This window comes from Cucurbita pepo, chromosome LG15, assembly GCF_002806865.2.
Source record: "Cucurbita pepo subsp. pepo cultivar mu-cu-16 chromosome LG15, ASM280686v2, whole genome shotgun sequence".
NCBI lineage: Eukaryota > Viridiplantae > Streptophyta > Magnoliopsida > Cucurbitales > Cucurbitaceae > Cucurbita > Cucurbita pepo.
Genome location: NC_036652.1, coordinates 7,455,523 through 7,470,130, shown reverse-complemented (window position 1 = coordinate 7,470,130; position 14,608 = coordinate 7,455,523). Strand labels below are relative to the sequence as shown.

Below are 14,608 nucleotides of genomic sequence, written 5' to 3'. Positions count from 1 at the left end.
AAAAAAAAAAAAAAAAAAAAAAAAAAAAAAAAAAAAAAAAAAAAAAAAAAAAAAAAAAAGAGTCAAAGCACTAATGCAACCGCCCAAGTCCAACGCTAGCAAATATTGTCCTCTTTGGGCTTTCCCTTCCAAGAATTCCCCCCAAGGTTTTAAAACGCGTCTAGAGAGAGGTTTCCACACTCTTATAAGGAATGCTTCGTTCCCCTCTCCATCCGATGTGGGATCTCACAACTAATAACTAGGTGCTTTGCAAGGAAGTCACTAATGGGTGTGGTTTATCAGATGCATTAGGCTCAAACACTTCATAATCGATCTCTTTCGGACAAACTTTCTTCATCTAATCTCTCACTTCTCTCACTAAGTTCTCTCATCGTACACGTTTTTCCTTCATAAATTACCCTTTGCCCATTTTCTCATGTACACATTTTTCTCAATAGTTTCTCCTATCGGTGATCGTTCCTCGCCTCATGCTTCTTACTAGTCTCACTTCATGTACAATTTTTCTAAGCCAACTCAACAGCTTTTCTTTTCTAACTCATCAGTCGATCAAGTGTTTTTGGGATTTTTATTCTCCCTTTTGTATAATGAATTCATCATATCAATTAAATGTTGGGATTATCAGTTAAAAGGACAAAAGAAAACTGAATATGAATTCAGCTTCAGATTGAGAAATGTTGTGACAGGTAAATCATGGAAACTTAGACACATGAATGCAAAATCAAATAGAAATAAAAGAGAGAGAGATCCAAACAAACATCAAAGATGAAACAAAAAATGGGTCTTACGTGCCCGAAAATGCAAGAATTCCAGCAGTCAAAAGGCCTCCAAACTGTCCAAAAAAAAAAACATAAAGATAGCATCAAAGGACCCATCAAAGTAGGGGAAAAACACAAAACCAACTTAAATATTAGGAAAATTTTGGAAGAGTAACTTCATCTTTTAAAATATTTGTTAACGTGTGTTCCTCGTTCATTTACATTGACATAGATAAAATGATGTGTGTGTACCATTTTACCTCTATATATATATATATTTCTTTTTGAAGATAGCACGGAGGCAATTGTTCGCGGGGCGATTTAGCTAGCCAAATCGCACTAATGCAATTCATTCGCCCTACGAGACTACATAGCAATTCAAACTCTTAGTCAGACTAGGGCTAGGGCAACTCATTCTATTCTCTCTGAGGTCAGGTAGGTGAAGCGTCTAGCTTAGGGGGGCGCGTCGAATCGCTGAAAGGCCTTGGTTATTCTCCAATTTGGTAAGATGAAGATAGAAAACCACAATGATTCCAAACTGAACTTCCCTCGTCTCGTATCCATGCTGCCCCGACTCCAAACTCGATGTTTGTTAACTAAGCGGGACATTCCCAAACTCTTTTTTATCAAACTCCTTTCTCATTCCCTTTTTATATATATATATAATATATAGATGGGAAGAAGCTAGACTTGTAGATAAGCTTAAATATTAATTTCCATCAAATCAATGCGAAATCTAAAAACTAAAAGTTCAGGTCTTAAGTTTTTTAAAAGTAACTTTATAAAATTTCTACCTATGAGTTTCTTTATTTTGCCATATGTTCTTAAAATCCACAAAATAGTTTAAAATCTTGTTTATATATTTGGAATTTGACTAAGATTTGAAGTGTTTAATTAGCAAAGATGAAGACCTCGTAAAGAAATTGGAGAAAATAATCACAATTTCCAAAAACAAAATATCAAATGGTAATAAAACGACAGTTTGGGTATTATACACATATGGCAAGTTTTATTTGTGGGCTTGAATGTTATAGCTGAATCCACCTAACATGTGAAGAATTTATACCAGGGAAAGAAAAAAGATCTGAATGGATTCAAAACATTCAAACACAACATCTAGTGCTTTGATTTCCACCATACTCTAAAGCTTAAGATTAGGATCTACTTTCAGGTTAGGTCAAGTTGGATAATCGTCTGATAAAAGTTTGGATATCAATAAGCTTTGCCCAAAATGATCAGAAGGAGAAAATTTACATCCAAAAACGATGCTGCAAACGCGAGGAATGAAAAAAGGGGGAAAACTTACAATGTTAGGGTTCTTGGTCGAAGGGGCAGCAAGCAGAGCCGCCGTGTGAACCAAATGATACAGAGACGCCGTTTGCCAAACCTTCACAACATTGATTTTACAGAGAAAAACAATCAAAATCGAATCGAATCAAAGTAGCGAAAAATGAAGCAAATCAACCTCTTTATAAGCCGGATTTTGGGGTTTGAAGACATGGGCACCGTACGTGCCCAATCCAAGAGCTGAAACGCCTGTTTAACGCCGAAATCGAATCAAAATCCAAATCAAGAATCTACAGCAGGAGAATCGGGGGTGATATTACCAGAAATCGCAGCGACTTTGTGCCAGTGAAGCGGGTTCATCTTGTTCTCTGCTTTCTGGGTTTGAAATGGAATGACTTCAAGAAGAGTTTCGTGAAGGGCTTTTTAATTTCCCCTTTTTTATTTCCACATATGATGACGATGGTTTGAAATTAGAACGACCTGTCGCTCTCCTTGCTTTCAGTCCGCAGCCGACATATCGGCCCATTAAGAGAAGACAGTGGAAAAGGAAAAGAAATAGAAAAAGGGTCTTCTTCTGGCTTCTTGATTGACCGACGCTGTTCATCTGACCGGTCAACGGGTTGACTTCTCTTCCTTAAAAAGCTTATTCAGTTCTGAGTTCGCTATTCGATGCCTAGAGAAGGCCCTCAAAGGAGCCGTTCCCAGTCCATCCCTTGATCGGCACGCAACGACCCGCTCTCGCCGCAGGAGCAGCTCACTGTACAATGAATGGATAGAATGGTACTTAGCAGCGAAACACCAAAGGTAAAAGCATATTAACGAAAGCTTGGAGCTAACGGACAGGAGTTTCTAACTTTCGAGTTTGGTTTTCAAGAACGATTCTATCAGGACATTGAGTGATACTGTAATTACTTTCGACCCTCTAAAGATGATAGGTTACGGTAAATTTTAACCTGTGTAGCATCAGCAAAATCAGATAAACGGTAGTTTTGTCGTATGAAATGAGACCTCAAAGCGTTGAAGCTTCAAATTTTACAACAAAATCAAGAGATTAAACAACCAAGTTCTCGTTCATTTCCATTAGAACAAAGTAAGAACAGCTAATCTGGAAAAAGAAGAAAAAAAAAAAAGCAAAGCTCTTCTGATTAACAATGCAGGGAACGTAGCATAATAATTGTATTGTTATGCTGCAGTGCAGGATAACAAGCCTCAAAGTTGCTTTCTTCTTCTGTAAAAGCATTCACTTGAAGCTAGATTCGTCGTCATAGGAGCGACTCGACTCGACTCGACTCGGCACACATTAATCCGAATCAACCGTAGATTACTCGTCTTGTCTGTAATGGCATTTGGCCAAACTCTTGAGACATATTTGTACAGTTAGACCTAACTTTGGTTAAGACTGCTCAGATTGACTCCAACCCATTATCATCTTCCTTTTCTTCTCCAGCTAAACTCAACTGGTTTCAGTCAACCCTTCATTTTCTTTTGCAGTGTGGAGAAGCTCGTCGGGAGTGGCCGCCGGGTCGAGATCCCAACAATACTCAGGCAAGTTGCTGGCTTCTCCCTTGAGTAAATAAGAGGGTACCTGGTGTGAAAATCGTAGCATCTCTTTCCTGGGAATCCATCGAATGGCATCTTTGTCTGCATTTCTTTGATATACCGTCTTGAATCCAGTTAGTTTGACAAGGGGGCAGATGCAGACACCAAGCTCCTCCGAGTAATCGTCAAGAACCTCGACCATTTCGTATCGGTGCCTCACTTCATCGGGTGTTGATCTGTCCCAGCTTGTCGACCAGTTTCGATATACAGCCCAAATGTCTCCACTTTTAGGATATATCCGAACGCAGCCACCCCGGCCAGCTTTTTCACGGCTTAAGACATGAGAAAAGATGTTGATATGTTCAATAACATCGGAGTTCCAAGCACGGAAATTTCCACATGATTTTGTAAATCCATATTCCAACCAGTTTACTGATCCAAATTCCGTATCAGTTTTGGAGTTTAAGTAACTAATAAGAATCTTAAATGGTTTAACTGAAATGATCTCGCGAATCAGACAGTACAAGCGAGGCATACCATCTTCTTCGTCGTATAGAGCCCATATTTGCTTTGCTTTGAAGCATTCCTCTGAGCGATCCTTGTCAAAATCGTGGAAGTCGGAATCAGGTACGTTTATTGAGATTGGTCCGGCTCTATCTTTCTCTAACCAACGGCCAGATACCTCAGAATTAGCTGTTTTAGGTGCTCGTCCAGTCTTTCCAACCCGACCGACTTGAGGTGGCTCCGTCTTTGCTTTCTCAAGTGCAGCAGCATTGGCTGAAGAAATCCTTATCTCTTCCAGTTTCTTGCGAATTTCAGTCCTTGCCTTCTCAATTAACAGCTTTCTGGCGTCAAATGCAGGAGGAATAGGGGTACGCTTAGCTGAAGCCTCAGTTGGAGAGGAAGAACCTACAGGCTCATGCTTAACACTAACATTTCCATTAGCCAATCCTGAATCCGAACCAGGCAGCGGTCCCTTCTCCATGTAGCCGTTTCTCAACCCGGCTTCCACGACTACCTTCCTTCTCTTATCACCTCCATTGCTATCAGATCCCAAAGTCTCATTACAGCCAAAGGGTGTGCTAGCATTCATATTGCCCCCCTTGTTTTTCGTAGCGCGCTTTCCATTGACTCTCGCCTTGTCTTTCACTCCTGACGTACTGAAATGTCCATTGGCTTGACCAACATTATCAATAGGCACCGACGACGGTCCATTTGAGCCCAAGCTTTGAGTGTAAACTCCAGATGACGAGTTCCACTGAAACGACATGTTCGAAACATATTCGTAACCATGCCCAGTAAAAAAGCTAGTATCTCCTGGGATATACGTAACTCCCTCAAATCCATGACTTCCATATCGATTACCAGCCACATTCGACCAAGAGCAGTAAGGAAAAGAACCATTCACAGGGGCAGCACCAGTTTCGACAGCAACAAAAACGCCACGACAATTCTTGCACCGAAGTTTCTTGTTCACATATTTCCGAAGATACTCATATTGAACTTTACAAGAGGTGCATACAGTCCAAAAGGTATCAAGTCTACCGTGGGACATGGACAGATTAGTATAGTTGTTAAAACTTGTAGCCGCAGAACCATGAGCTGAAGATAAGTGTGGCTGGTTGACTCCAGATACCAATTGTGTGGTTCTCATGATATCATATGCATTTCTCTTGGAACTATCTGAAAGTAGAGCCCATGCTTCAGAAACGAGCTTAAACGCGCCATCAGCCCCGACGGTCTTGTTCTTGTCAGGATGTAGCAACACAGCCATCTTCTTGTACTGTTTTTTAATAGCCTCTTCCTTGGCAGAAGGCTTCAATCCTAGAATAGAATAATAATCTATCTCCCCATTACACCTAATCTCAGAAGCAACATAAACATCAAAAGTTGCCACCATTTGAGATATCCCATCCATCTCTGGGAACAGAGTTTTAGCCTTCAACGCATAATTCTTAGCCCCATTGAAATCTCGCTTGGCAAAACGCTTCTCAGCAGCTTCTTTTGCTTTAAGAGCCTCCTCTTTGTTTACTTCCATTTACAAATCTAAATCAGTGAAAGACTAAGAACACGGAGACAAAAAAGGCTACGACCAGTGAGTTGTTGTTCTTAACAGCTCATGAAGCCACATTCTCAAACATATCCACATTTCCACGTTCCTTAATAATTTAGCAACAATGTCAACGTTCCAATACCTGCAGAGTTTATTTTCAACGCAGAAAAAGGATAAATCTCAGAGTCAATGAAGTCGAGAATTCTCATTATGGCAAGTAACAAGGAAGGAAAATAAAAGACAAGATCTAGAACTGGAAATTCATGCATTGTTTAGCAGCTAGCTACAGTAAACTCGGAAAAGGAAAATCAAATTTAAAAATCAGAGCCTCGAGAATCTCGATCTTTGAAGTAAACTAATCAACCAGTCCCAATCTCAAATAATTTGACAAAATCGACATTCACATTTCTCCATAACTAGAGTACAATCGCAGCTAAAAAGCACAAAATCCCATCGCCATCTTCATATTCCTCAGCATTCAAACACAAAAATAGAAACCCATTTCGCAACAAATCCATATCCACTCGAAATGACAAAATTCAGCTCAATTTCCTCAATTCGCAGCCAAAAAGAAATACATTCAAAATACGAACAGCACATGTACAAAATCCATACGCTACAAAGACTTTATCCCTCAAAATTAGAAGGAAAAAGAAAAAAACCTAAAAATAGCTCACTGAAATCCGAGCAAACAAAATGGAGGTGGTGTCTATCCAGATCGCCACGTGTACTTAGAACATCAAGCAAAATTAAGCTCACCTGTGGGCAAATCTCACTGTACCAGAGGCACTAGCCCACTCAAACAAGCCTCCTCCCGCGAAAACAGACGAAATTCCCCTAAAAATGATTTTTCCCGCTTTTTCAAAAAATAGGGGAAAATGTCACTGGAAGTGCACAGAAGAGTAAATTAGGGTTCATAAAATTGGGGAAATCCAAAGGATGGACGTGGAAGAATTAGATCCGGGCCGGAGCCGGCTCTGACTCCGAAGATGTGGCGGCGACGAATTTGGAGCTGGAGGCCCTCGATCGCCGGTCGGAAAAATTAGAAGGAGAAAAAAATTAGTGTAATGTAATAATAATAATAAAAATGAAATATAATCTTGTAATATGCTATTTAATGGTGCGTCCTGCTAAAATGCGCTATTCTTGATTTATTGTAAAATATTATAATTTCACTTTTCCTTTTTTTTAATATTTATAATATTTATTTTTGTATTTTTTTACTTATAATAAACAGTGGAAAACAGATAATTTTAGATTAATTTATTGCGTCTAATTTTATTTTTATTTAAACTAAAAATCAATAATGTAGGTCACTAATTATTTCCCTTTTTAATTTTCTTTAATTTTATTAATTACAAAATTAATTAAATATTTAAATTGACTAAATTGTACTGCCATTTTTATTACTTTTTTTACCTTTTTTGCCTGAATTGAAAACAAATCAGGTTTTTACCATGGGAATCTTTCACAGATTTAACTATACATGGTATATTTGACTTTTATAAGTTTAATTATTGAATTTATATCGGGATTAAAATTTACCATCCGTCCGTTCAATATTTTATTTTGATAGAACAAGTCGAGCTAGACTGATTACAAAACACGAACGAAATTTCATGTCATAAATTGTTACTTGGTCGATGTTTAAGAAAGAGAGAGAATCTGGGACAATTTGATGAGAACGGTTACGTTATAGTACTTTAGTTCGACGAAGTGGGTCGAGCTAGATTCATTGAAAAACATGAATGAAATTTTAGGTCATAAACTGTTGTTTGGCGACGATATGACGTAAGTTATATTATAATATTGTTATGTTCGATGAAATGAGTCGAGCTAGATTGATTGAAAAATATGAACGGAATTTAAGATGATGAACCGTTATTAGGTTGAGATTTAAGAAAGAGAAGATCTAGATCCAACGTACGTTATATTTTCATTAAATGATAAAAGGCCACGACAAATTAAATTTTGAAATTATTTTATAATTAATATAATGCTAAATTATGAATATATTTTTTACGATAAGAATTAAATTATTACAGGGACTAAATCGTAATATACTAAAATTGAAGGACTAATAAATTAAAACATACTGTCCATAAAAAGGCTCGAGATGTACGAAAGGAACCCAAGCTAAAAAATTAAAACATACTACCCATAAGAAGACTCGAGATACACAAGAGGAACCCGAGCTCAGTTCTTAGTTAATAGGGTCAAGCATTGATGTCATCATGAAGCCATATAATTATTTTGTAGTCGAACATGAACTATACAGTACTAATGTATAATCGCTATATAAAGTTACGAGCCTATCGTAGCTCTACTACAACCAATCGTTATTAAAAACGCTTACCCTATCGAATCATTTTTGTATGACTCGGTAATGTAAGATTAGTTTACGTGGTCGAAACCAAATTGAAACGGGGACGGGAGAGAGAAAAGGGAATTGTGAAGGTGAGAGAGAGAGAGAGAGAGAAAGAAGAAGCCCAATGAGCCTTAGGGAGGGAAAAGGGCAAAAAGGTCCATTACTAGGAATTCAGAAATCCATGTTAAGGGACGGAGGTCAGGTCTCTATCCCACGCAGGTCGTAGGGGAGCCCTAGAGTGAGATGTATATACAGTGCGTGCACCAGAGATTCCAGCTCGAGCCAAACTCCGAATAGAAGCGTCGGATTCTCTGCACAACGCCTCCTTTCTTTCATCGTTTACGGCTGCCTTGAACCCTCACTATCACCGCCCCTGTTGAGGATTATTGGGATTGGGAGTGTCCCACATTGGTTAATTTAGTGGAAGATCATGAGTTTATAAGTGAGGAATACTATCTCCATTGGCATGAGGCATTTTGGGGAAGCCCAAAGCAAAGCCATGAGAGCTTATGCTCAAAAGTGGACAATATCATACCATTGTGGAGAGTCGTGATTCCTAACACCTCCTCTTTTTCCGTCTATAATCCATTATCATACCATTGTGGAGAGTCGTGATTCCTAACACCCCCTCTTTTTCCGTCTATAATCCATCTAAATTACGTATTTACCCTTTCCAACTTTACTTTTTCCTATTTTTAAAATAAATTTAGCTTACGAGCGTTTACCAATTAGGATGCTGGCGACCAACAGAGGTGAATTGTGAGATCTTAGATCGATTAGAGAGAGGAATAGAGCCTTCTTATAAGGGTAGAAACTTATCCCTAACAGACGGATGGTGACACGGACAAAAGTAGACAATATTTGTCAGCAATTGGCTTGAGTTGTTCCAGTGGTTTCAGAGCCCCGATTATTGGACGATTTGATGCATTGGTCAGAGTAGGGCTGAACCCTTTCAATAGTAGGCACGTTTTTCAAAATCGTGAGCGACATTACATATCGAACCAAAACACTAGCAGTGAACTTGAGTTATTACAAATCGTATTAGAGTCAAGTACGAACATTTATCAAATAGTGGAATGCATTAGTGGGAGTAGGGTTAGAACATTTCTCTAATATAAATATTTTAACTGTGAGACTAACGATTTTACCAGCTAAAATAGACAATATTTACCGACAATAGACTTGTATTATTACAAATGGTACTAGAATCTTAGAACCAAACACTGTGTTGTGCGCTGTGTTAGCGAAAACGTTGAAGTCTATGTCTATTTAATCATTAATTTGTGTCTATTTAGTCGGTGAATAATAAAAAAAATTGAGAATCTTATTTATATATTTATTTTAATTCAACTGGTTATGTTTGAACTTGCCAAACATTTACAATTATTAAAGTTTTGTCTCTAAACGATAAAAAACAGATTTGTTTTTTTCTTTTTAAAAAATAATAATAAAAAGGTTACAATATTAATTTCCAAATTTATTTCAAGTGAGACGGAAATATAATATTAAATTATTTAATTAAAAATGGAAATAAATTCGAAGAAAAATACGGGAGTGGCATTCAGTTTTTGTCCTATGAGACAATTCCAAATGAAATACGTTTCAGAATGGAACGGGAAAGAGAAAATGATGAGAAGCAGGAAACAAACAAACAAATTATACGTTCACCGGTTTGCAGAGGAACCGCAGCGACGGAGCCGCGGCGGCCGCATCGCCGCCGAGCCAACCGTTTCTCTCGTAATAATCGACGCAGAACAAGGAGAGCGAGAGTCGCTGTACCTGATCTTGGAGAGTCCGTACGCGGGGGACCAAACCGGAGCGATTCAATCGGGAGAGGACGGGACGAAGGCAGAGCATGTAGAGTCTCTTGTAGCCGCCGAGAGCGAGGATGAGAGGACGGACGGAGGAGAGAGGCGGAGAGGAGACGTGACGGAAACAGAGATGCTCCCAGAGTGAATCGTCGTTGCGAGCTAGGGCACACCAGAGACGGCAGACGCAGGCGGCGGCGCAGAGGGAAGGACCGTCAAGTCGCTTGAGGATTTCGGTGAGGATATCGAGGTGATCGTTGATTGAGAATTTGATTTTCTTGCTGTTGTTCTTGCGTTTGGTATCTCCTTGTGGTGCATTTGGCTGCATGATTAACCTGTTTCTTCTTCTTCTTCTTGATTGATTGATTGTCTCAATTTCTCGATCGAGAGAGGGATTTTTGAAGAAGGATGAACAAAGTAGAAAGCAACTGCCGAACTTAGCAGATTTTAAAATAAATAAATAAATAAATAATAACAATAAAAAGAGTAAAATTTGCGTGTTTGTTGGGCTTTTGCAATCTAGCCACCTGGCCCAATTACGTGGCGTGAAGCATTTTTTACTCTTTTTCTTCATTTTATTTTTTACATTTTTTTTATTTAAATGATTTTGGAGGGGACGTTAAGTTATTGAGTTGAATGTCGCTGCGACGTACAGTGACCTACGTCCTCATGTATTTATAGATGACACTGTGACCGTGACCTAGATGAGTCACGACCTCATATATTTATAGATGTGTATAATGAAAATTACATAATAAATCATAGATTTTGTGATAAATCAGTAAATTACCGATTATATTGCTATGTACAGATCTCAGGGAGAGGTATCAAAGAAGAAGATGGCGCCAAAGGGAAAAGTTGATGGAGCAAGGAAGTGGAAGAAATGAGGTGAGAATTTTGTTGTTGTGTAGCAATTTAATGGAAAAGGTTTATCGGGTTCAGCGGATTTTCTGTTTCTTGTTCTTGTTTTATATTTACATATTCCAAGATCTTCTTTCGATTTGACCTTTCTTTCTTCCTTTCTCCAAAAAGAATCACTGCCTTTCAATGTTTAGCCCACTCTGTGTCATTGCTTCTATGATCCACGCATGGAAATTGGGATTGCTCTCTGAAACCCTACTGTTTTTGCCCATTTCATCTCATCATAAATGGTAGGGCCATTAGGGTTTTACTCCATTTGAAATGAAAGATGAGTTCGTGTTTAATGCTTGCTTGCTTTCTTTCTTTATTGATCTTTAGGTTTAAATACTATTGATTGTGTTCATTCTGGTTGCCATTCTTTCGAATTGTATGCATTTTAGCCCACAATAAGGCAAAAGTATGGTTACATCTTATGGATGAATCATTGTGCTAAAATGTTGATTAAAAATGAGATAAGAATGTAAGTGAAAGGACCAAATCAAGAATGTTTAAGCACACGAACCAAAATGAATAGAAGTTGAACTATATGAAAACTAAAATAGATATTTCGAATGTTTAGCGACGAAAACGGACTTCACTCTTGAAAGTATAAGAATCAAAACAATATTTAAACCTTATGTTTATGGAAAAGAAATGGAAATAGAAATGTGTTCATTTCTGTTTGAGATAGGTAGGGTGAGGTTTAGATTGGGTTTTCTTATTTTGGTTAATATTGCTGCGTGAATATGGCTGTGGAGGGAAATACAATTCAAATGGTACTGAAACTCGAGCCATTCTTTAGAGATTTATGCTTATAGTGAATTTGAGATGCCTTTAAAACGTTTGTGAGTCAAACATTTCTATCCAGTGCTTTGTGGGCTGTGCTAAAAACACTTCTTACCATCCTAAAAATCTATCATAAACTCACTTTTATTCTACAATGTGGAAAACTAGAACTTTAGCATCCCTTTTAATGGTTTGTCCTCCTTGTCACCCTTCTCTTTGGTCGTGCAACTCTGTAGATCCTCAGAAACCATGCTTCCTTCCTCTTGATTACATAATTCCCAGCCACCATTCCAAACACTACCCCACAACTATATCCAATCAACACTATTTTCCAACCAAAATCGAACATAGAAGCTTCATCATCTTCCTCTGAGGTTGAAGATGATGGTTCCTTGGCCTCAGATTCCCCACATTTCTTCACCAATGGCTTCCCACACAATCCTACATTGCCCTCATACGAACTGCTTTCAATGTTGTTAAGCTGGTTCCCTTCTGGTATTAGACCCGAGAGGTTGTTTTGGGAGACATCAAAAGTTGAAAGGAAAGTGAGCTGAGCCAGTGTCTCTGGAATCTCCCCTGAAAGCCTGTTGTTTGAAAGATCCAGAGATTCAAGCTGTGTTATGTTACCCAATGACGATGGGATTTGACCACTGAGCATGTTGTGAGACAGATTGAGAGAATGGAGACCCTTTAATTTGCCGATTAGATCCGGAATTTTGCCTTTGAATCTGTTGCTTGAGAGATCCATACTGGTGAAAGCCTCTTGAATCTTGGAGAAGCTTCTCTCATACCCTTTATTGATTATGGTGATTGAGTAATAATACTCGAGTGCCCAAGCATAATTTGCAAAAAAGAAGCATGTACTGTTTGCTTTCATATATGTTGATTTGGTAGTTGGGGTAGTAATCTTCATGGCATTCCAATTACTGATGCTTTTGAGTGGCAGGTCACCTGATAAGTTATTATAAGAGAGATCAATAACACGCAATCTCGGAAAGTCATAATTGGTCTTCGGCTCTTTGATAATCCCGTAGAATCGATTGGATTGCAACATGAGAAGGCTCAACATTGGAAGAGCTCCCAGCCAAGATGGGAAAACGTCAGTCAGTTGATTGTAACTGAGGTCTATATTCTCTAGCATTTGACAGTTTGCCAAAGATCTTGGAACTTTACCCTGAAATTGGTTCTGCCTGAAATCAATGGCCCGTAGATTGCTTTTGCCGATGAAGGTGTCAGGAATGCTTCCATGAAACATATTATCGCTCAGTCTCAGAACTTCCAAAGAACTGAAATTCCCCATACAACCGGGAAGCAGGCCACCAATGGAGTTGCCAGAAATGTCAAGGTAAATAAGAGAACTCAAGTTGCAGAGTGAAGATGGAACACCATACATTCCTTCATTTTTTATTTGGCTGATATATGCAAGACCCAAATATGCAAGTTTGGTCTGCATACCAACCCAAGACAGGGTTGCATCAGTGAAATAATTGGAGGTGAGGTGCAGAAAGTTTAACCCAGTAAGATCTTTGAAGGAAGAAGGAATTTGGCCACTGAACTTGTTTGAACGAAGGACTAATATCTTGAGGTGGGTGAGGTTTCCAAGTGAAGGAGGAACAGTCCCCGATAAGTTGCATCCTGCTACATCAAACACAGTCAAGGAATGTAGATTTCCAATTGAATGTGGTATTTTGCCAGTTATTCCTGAGTACTCGAGGCATAATTCCTCGAGCAAATTGCTTGAGTTGAATTCAGGAAGATAACCGACGAGATTCGGATTGTATGGTATTTCAAGTATCTTTAGTTTCGGAAACTGAAATATTTCAATGGGAAATTGACCCCACAGGCCGCAATCAGACAAGCGAAGGGATTCTAAAGAAGATAAATTTGCCAAGTAATCTGGGACTTTGGATGATATGTCAACCTTACTAAGACTAAGATGCTCAAGTTTAGTGAAGTTTGCCACAAAACTATTGAAATCAGGATTTCTAAGTTTCAACAACCTTTCTCCCGAAGAGACTTCGATATTTTGAGACAAGTCTAAGGCCAACAAGTTGGACAACTTAGAGATTTCAGCTGGGATTTGTCCTGAAAATGTAGAACCAGAAAGGTTGAGAAGCATCAAGTCAGAAAGTTGTTGGATTCTTGCAGGAATCTCAGAGAAATTGAAGTTATTGAGTGCAAGGTTAAGCTTTTGAAGATGAACAAGTCGAAAGAGGCTGCTATTGGAATTTAGGAAACCATAGAGGCAATCACTGCCGAGGTCAAGACCGACCACATGCCCTGTTGTCTTGTCACACTCCACACCACGCCACAAACAACAATCATCGCTACTCCTGCTATCAACTCGCCAAGAAGCTGTCTTGGGAAATGCATGTGAACAATTAGCAGACTTGTCAAACAAAAAGCTTTCCTTGAACTGCAAAAGGGCATCCCTTTCTTCATCATGGCACAGTGGATGAGTAGAGGACAAGCAATGAGTTATGGCAAAAAGCAAAGTTAACAGTACAGCCACATAGGAAGCACCATAGGAGGAAGAAAAAGATGCTGATATCTCCATGAATACACTGAGGTAATTCCACACTTGGGGATTACTTCTGTTTTATATGTAGGAATCAAGATCTTCATGTCCAAAATGTCATCCATGGATATGAGAAAAGAATCCATGGACCCCTTGACTCCGTCCCTTTGTCGATCCCATTACACGACAAGTTTCCGATGCCATGTGTTTCAAAGATAAGGAAAAAAGAGATGAAAAACAGAGCCATTCCTACTCTGAAAAGTTTGATCAAGCAAAATCTAACATCTGTATATTCATGAACTCATAAGTCATGGTCATTAAGAAAATGAAGTCAAGTGAGGTTTGTTGTGTTAGGTGTATGATGTTGTCTTCTACCACTTTAGTCATTGCCCAAATGCTATGGGTCTATGGATTGAACTGACTGAATTGACCAAGAAGGTGAATCAGTCTAGGGAAAATTAGCCTAAGATCTTTCATGCCATATATCCTCGAAGCTAATCCTATATCAATTAAAACTTTAAACTAATAATGAAAACGAGACCCACTAAACTTAAGGATTTGTGAAGCCCAATTGGTTCTGAAGAATGAAGATTC

The 14,608-nt window shown here is 38.7% G+C and overlaps 4 protein-coding genes across 4 annotated transcripts in view; all 4 read right to left on the bottom strand.

The window, feature by feature from the left end:
• LOC111811836 (transmembrane protein 256 homolog) overlaps nt 1–2,539 on the bottom strand; it is a 3,186-nt gene extending 647 nt beyond the window's left edge. Inside the window, exons 1-4 of the mRNA XM_023698878.1 lie at nt 2,363–2,539; nt 2,221–2,291; nt 2,062–2,142; nt 786–829 (exon numbers count right to left, since the gene is read on the bottom strand). Coding sequence (XP_023554646.1) covers nt 786–829; nt 2,062–2,142; nt 2,221–2,291; nt 2,363–2,402 — 236 coding nt within the window. The 5' untranslated portion in view covers nt 2,403–2,539. The remainder of the gene's footprint in view (nt 1–785; nt 830–2,061; nt 2,143–2,220; nt 2,292–2,362) is intronic.
• Nucleotides 2,540–3,015: 476 nt separating this feature from the next.
• LOC111811657 lies at nt 3,016–6,701 on the bottom strand. Its single transcript, XM_023698637.1, has 2 exons — nt 6,394–6,701; nt 3,016–5,776 (listed from the first exon to the last, which is right to left on the bottom strand). Exon 2 carries the CDS (start codon nt 5,617–5,619, stop codon nt 3,496–3,498), a length of 2,124 nt encoding a protein of 707 aa, XP_023554405.1. The 5' UTR covers nt 5,620–5,776; nt 6,394–6,701; the 3' UTR covers nt 3,016–3,495.
• Nucleotides 6,702–9,502: 2,801 nt separating this feature from the next.
• Nucleotides 9,503–10,241, bottom strand: LOC111811822 (F-box protein SNE-like). Its single transcript, XM_023698862.1, has one exon. It carries the CDS (start codon nt 10,136–10,138, stop codon nt 9,659–9,661), a length of 480 nt encoding a protein of 159 aa, XP_023554630.1. The 5' UTR covers nt 10,139–10,241; the 3' UTR covers nt 9,503–9,658.
• A 1,439-nt stretch (nt 10,242–11,680) lies between these two features.
• On the bottom strand, nt 11,681–14,053 carry LOC111776438 (receptor-like protein 12). The gene has a single exon (XM_023655873.1). The coding sequence runs from the start codon at nt 14,051–14,053 to the stop codon at nt 11,681–11,683; it is 2,373 nt and encodes a 790-aa protein (XP_023511641.1).
• Nucleotides 14,054–14,608: the final 555 nt, after the last annotated feature.

Bases quoted from the DNA above. Each gene is read 5' to 3' on its own strand.
- LOC111811657 (XM_023698637.1), bottom strand. From the start codon at position 5,619: ATGGAAGTAAACAAAGAGGAGGCTCTTAAAGCAAAAGAAGCTGCTGAG.
- LOC111811822 (XM_023698862.1), bottom strand. From the start codon at position 10,138: ATGCAGCCAAATGCACCACAAGGAGATACCAAACGCAAGAACAACAGC.
- LOC111776438 (XM_023655873.1), bottom strand. From the start codon at position 14,053: ATGGAGATATCAGCATCTTTTTCTTCCTCCTATGGTGCTTCCTATGTG.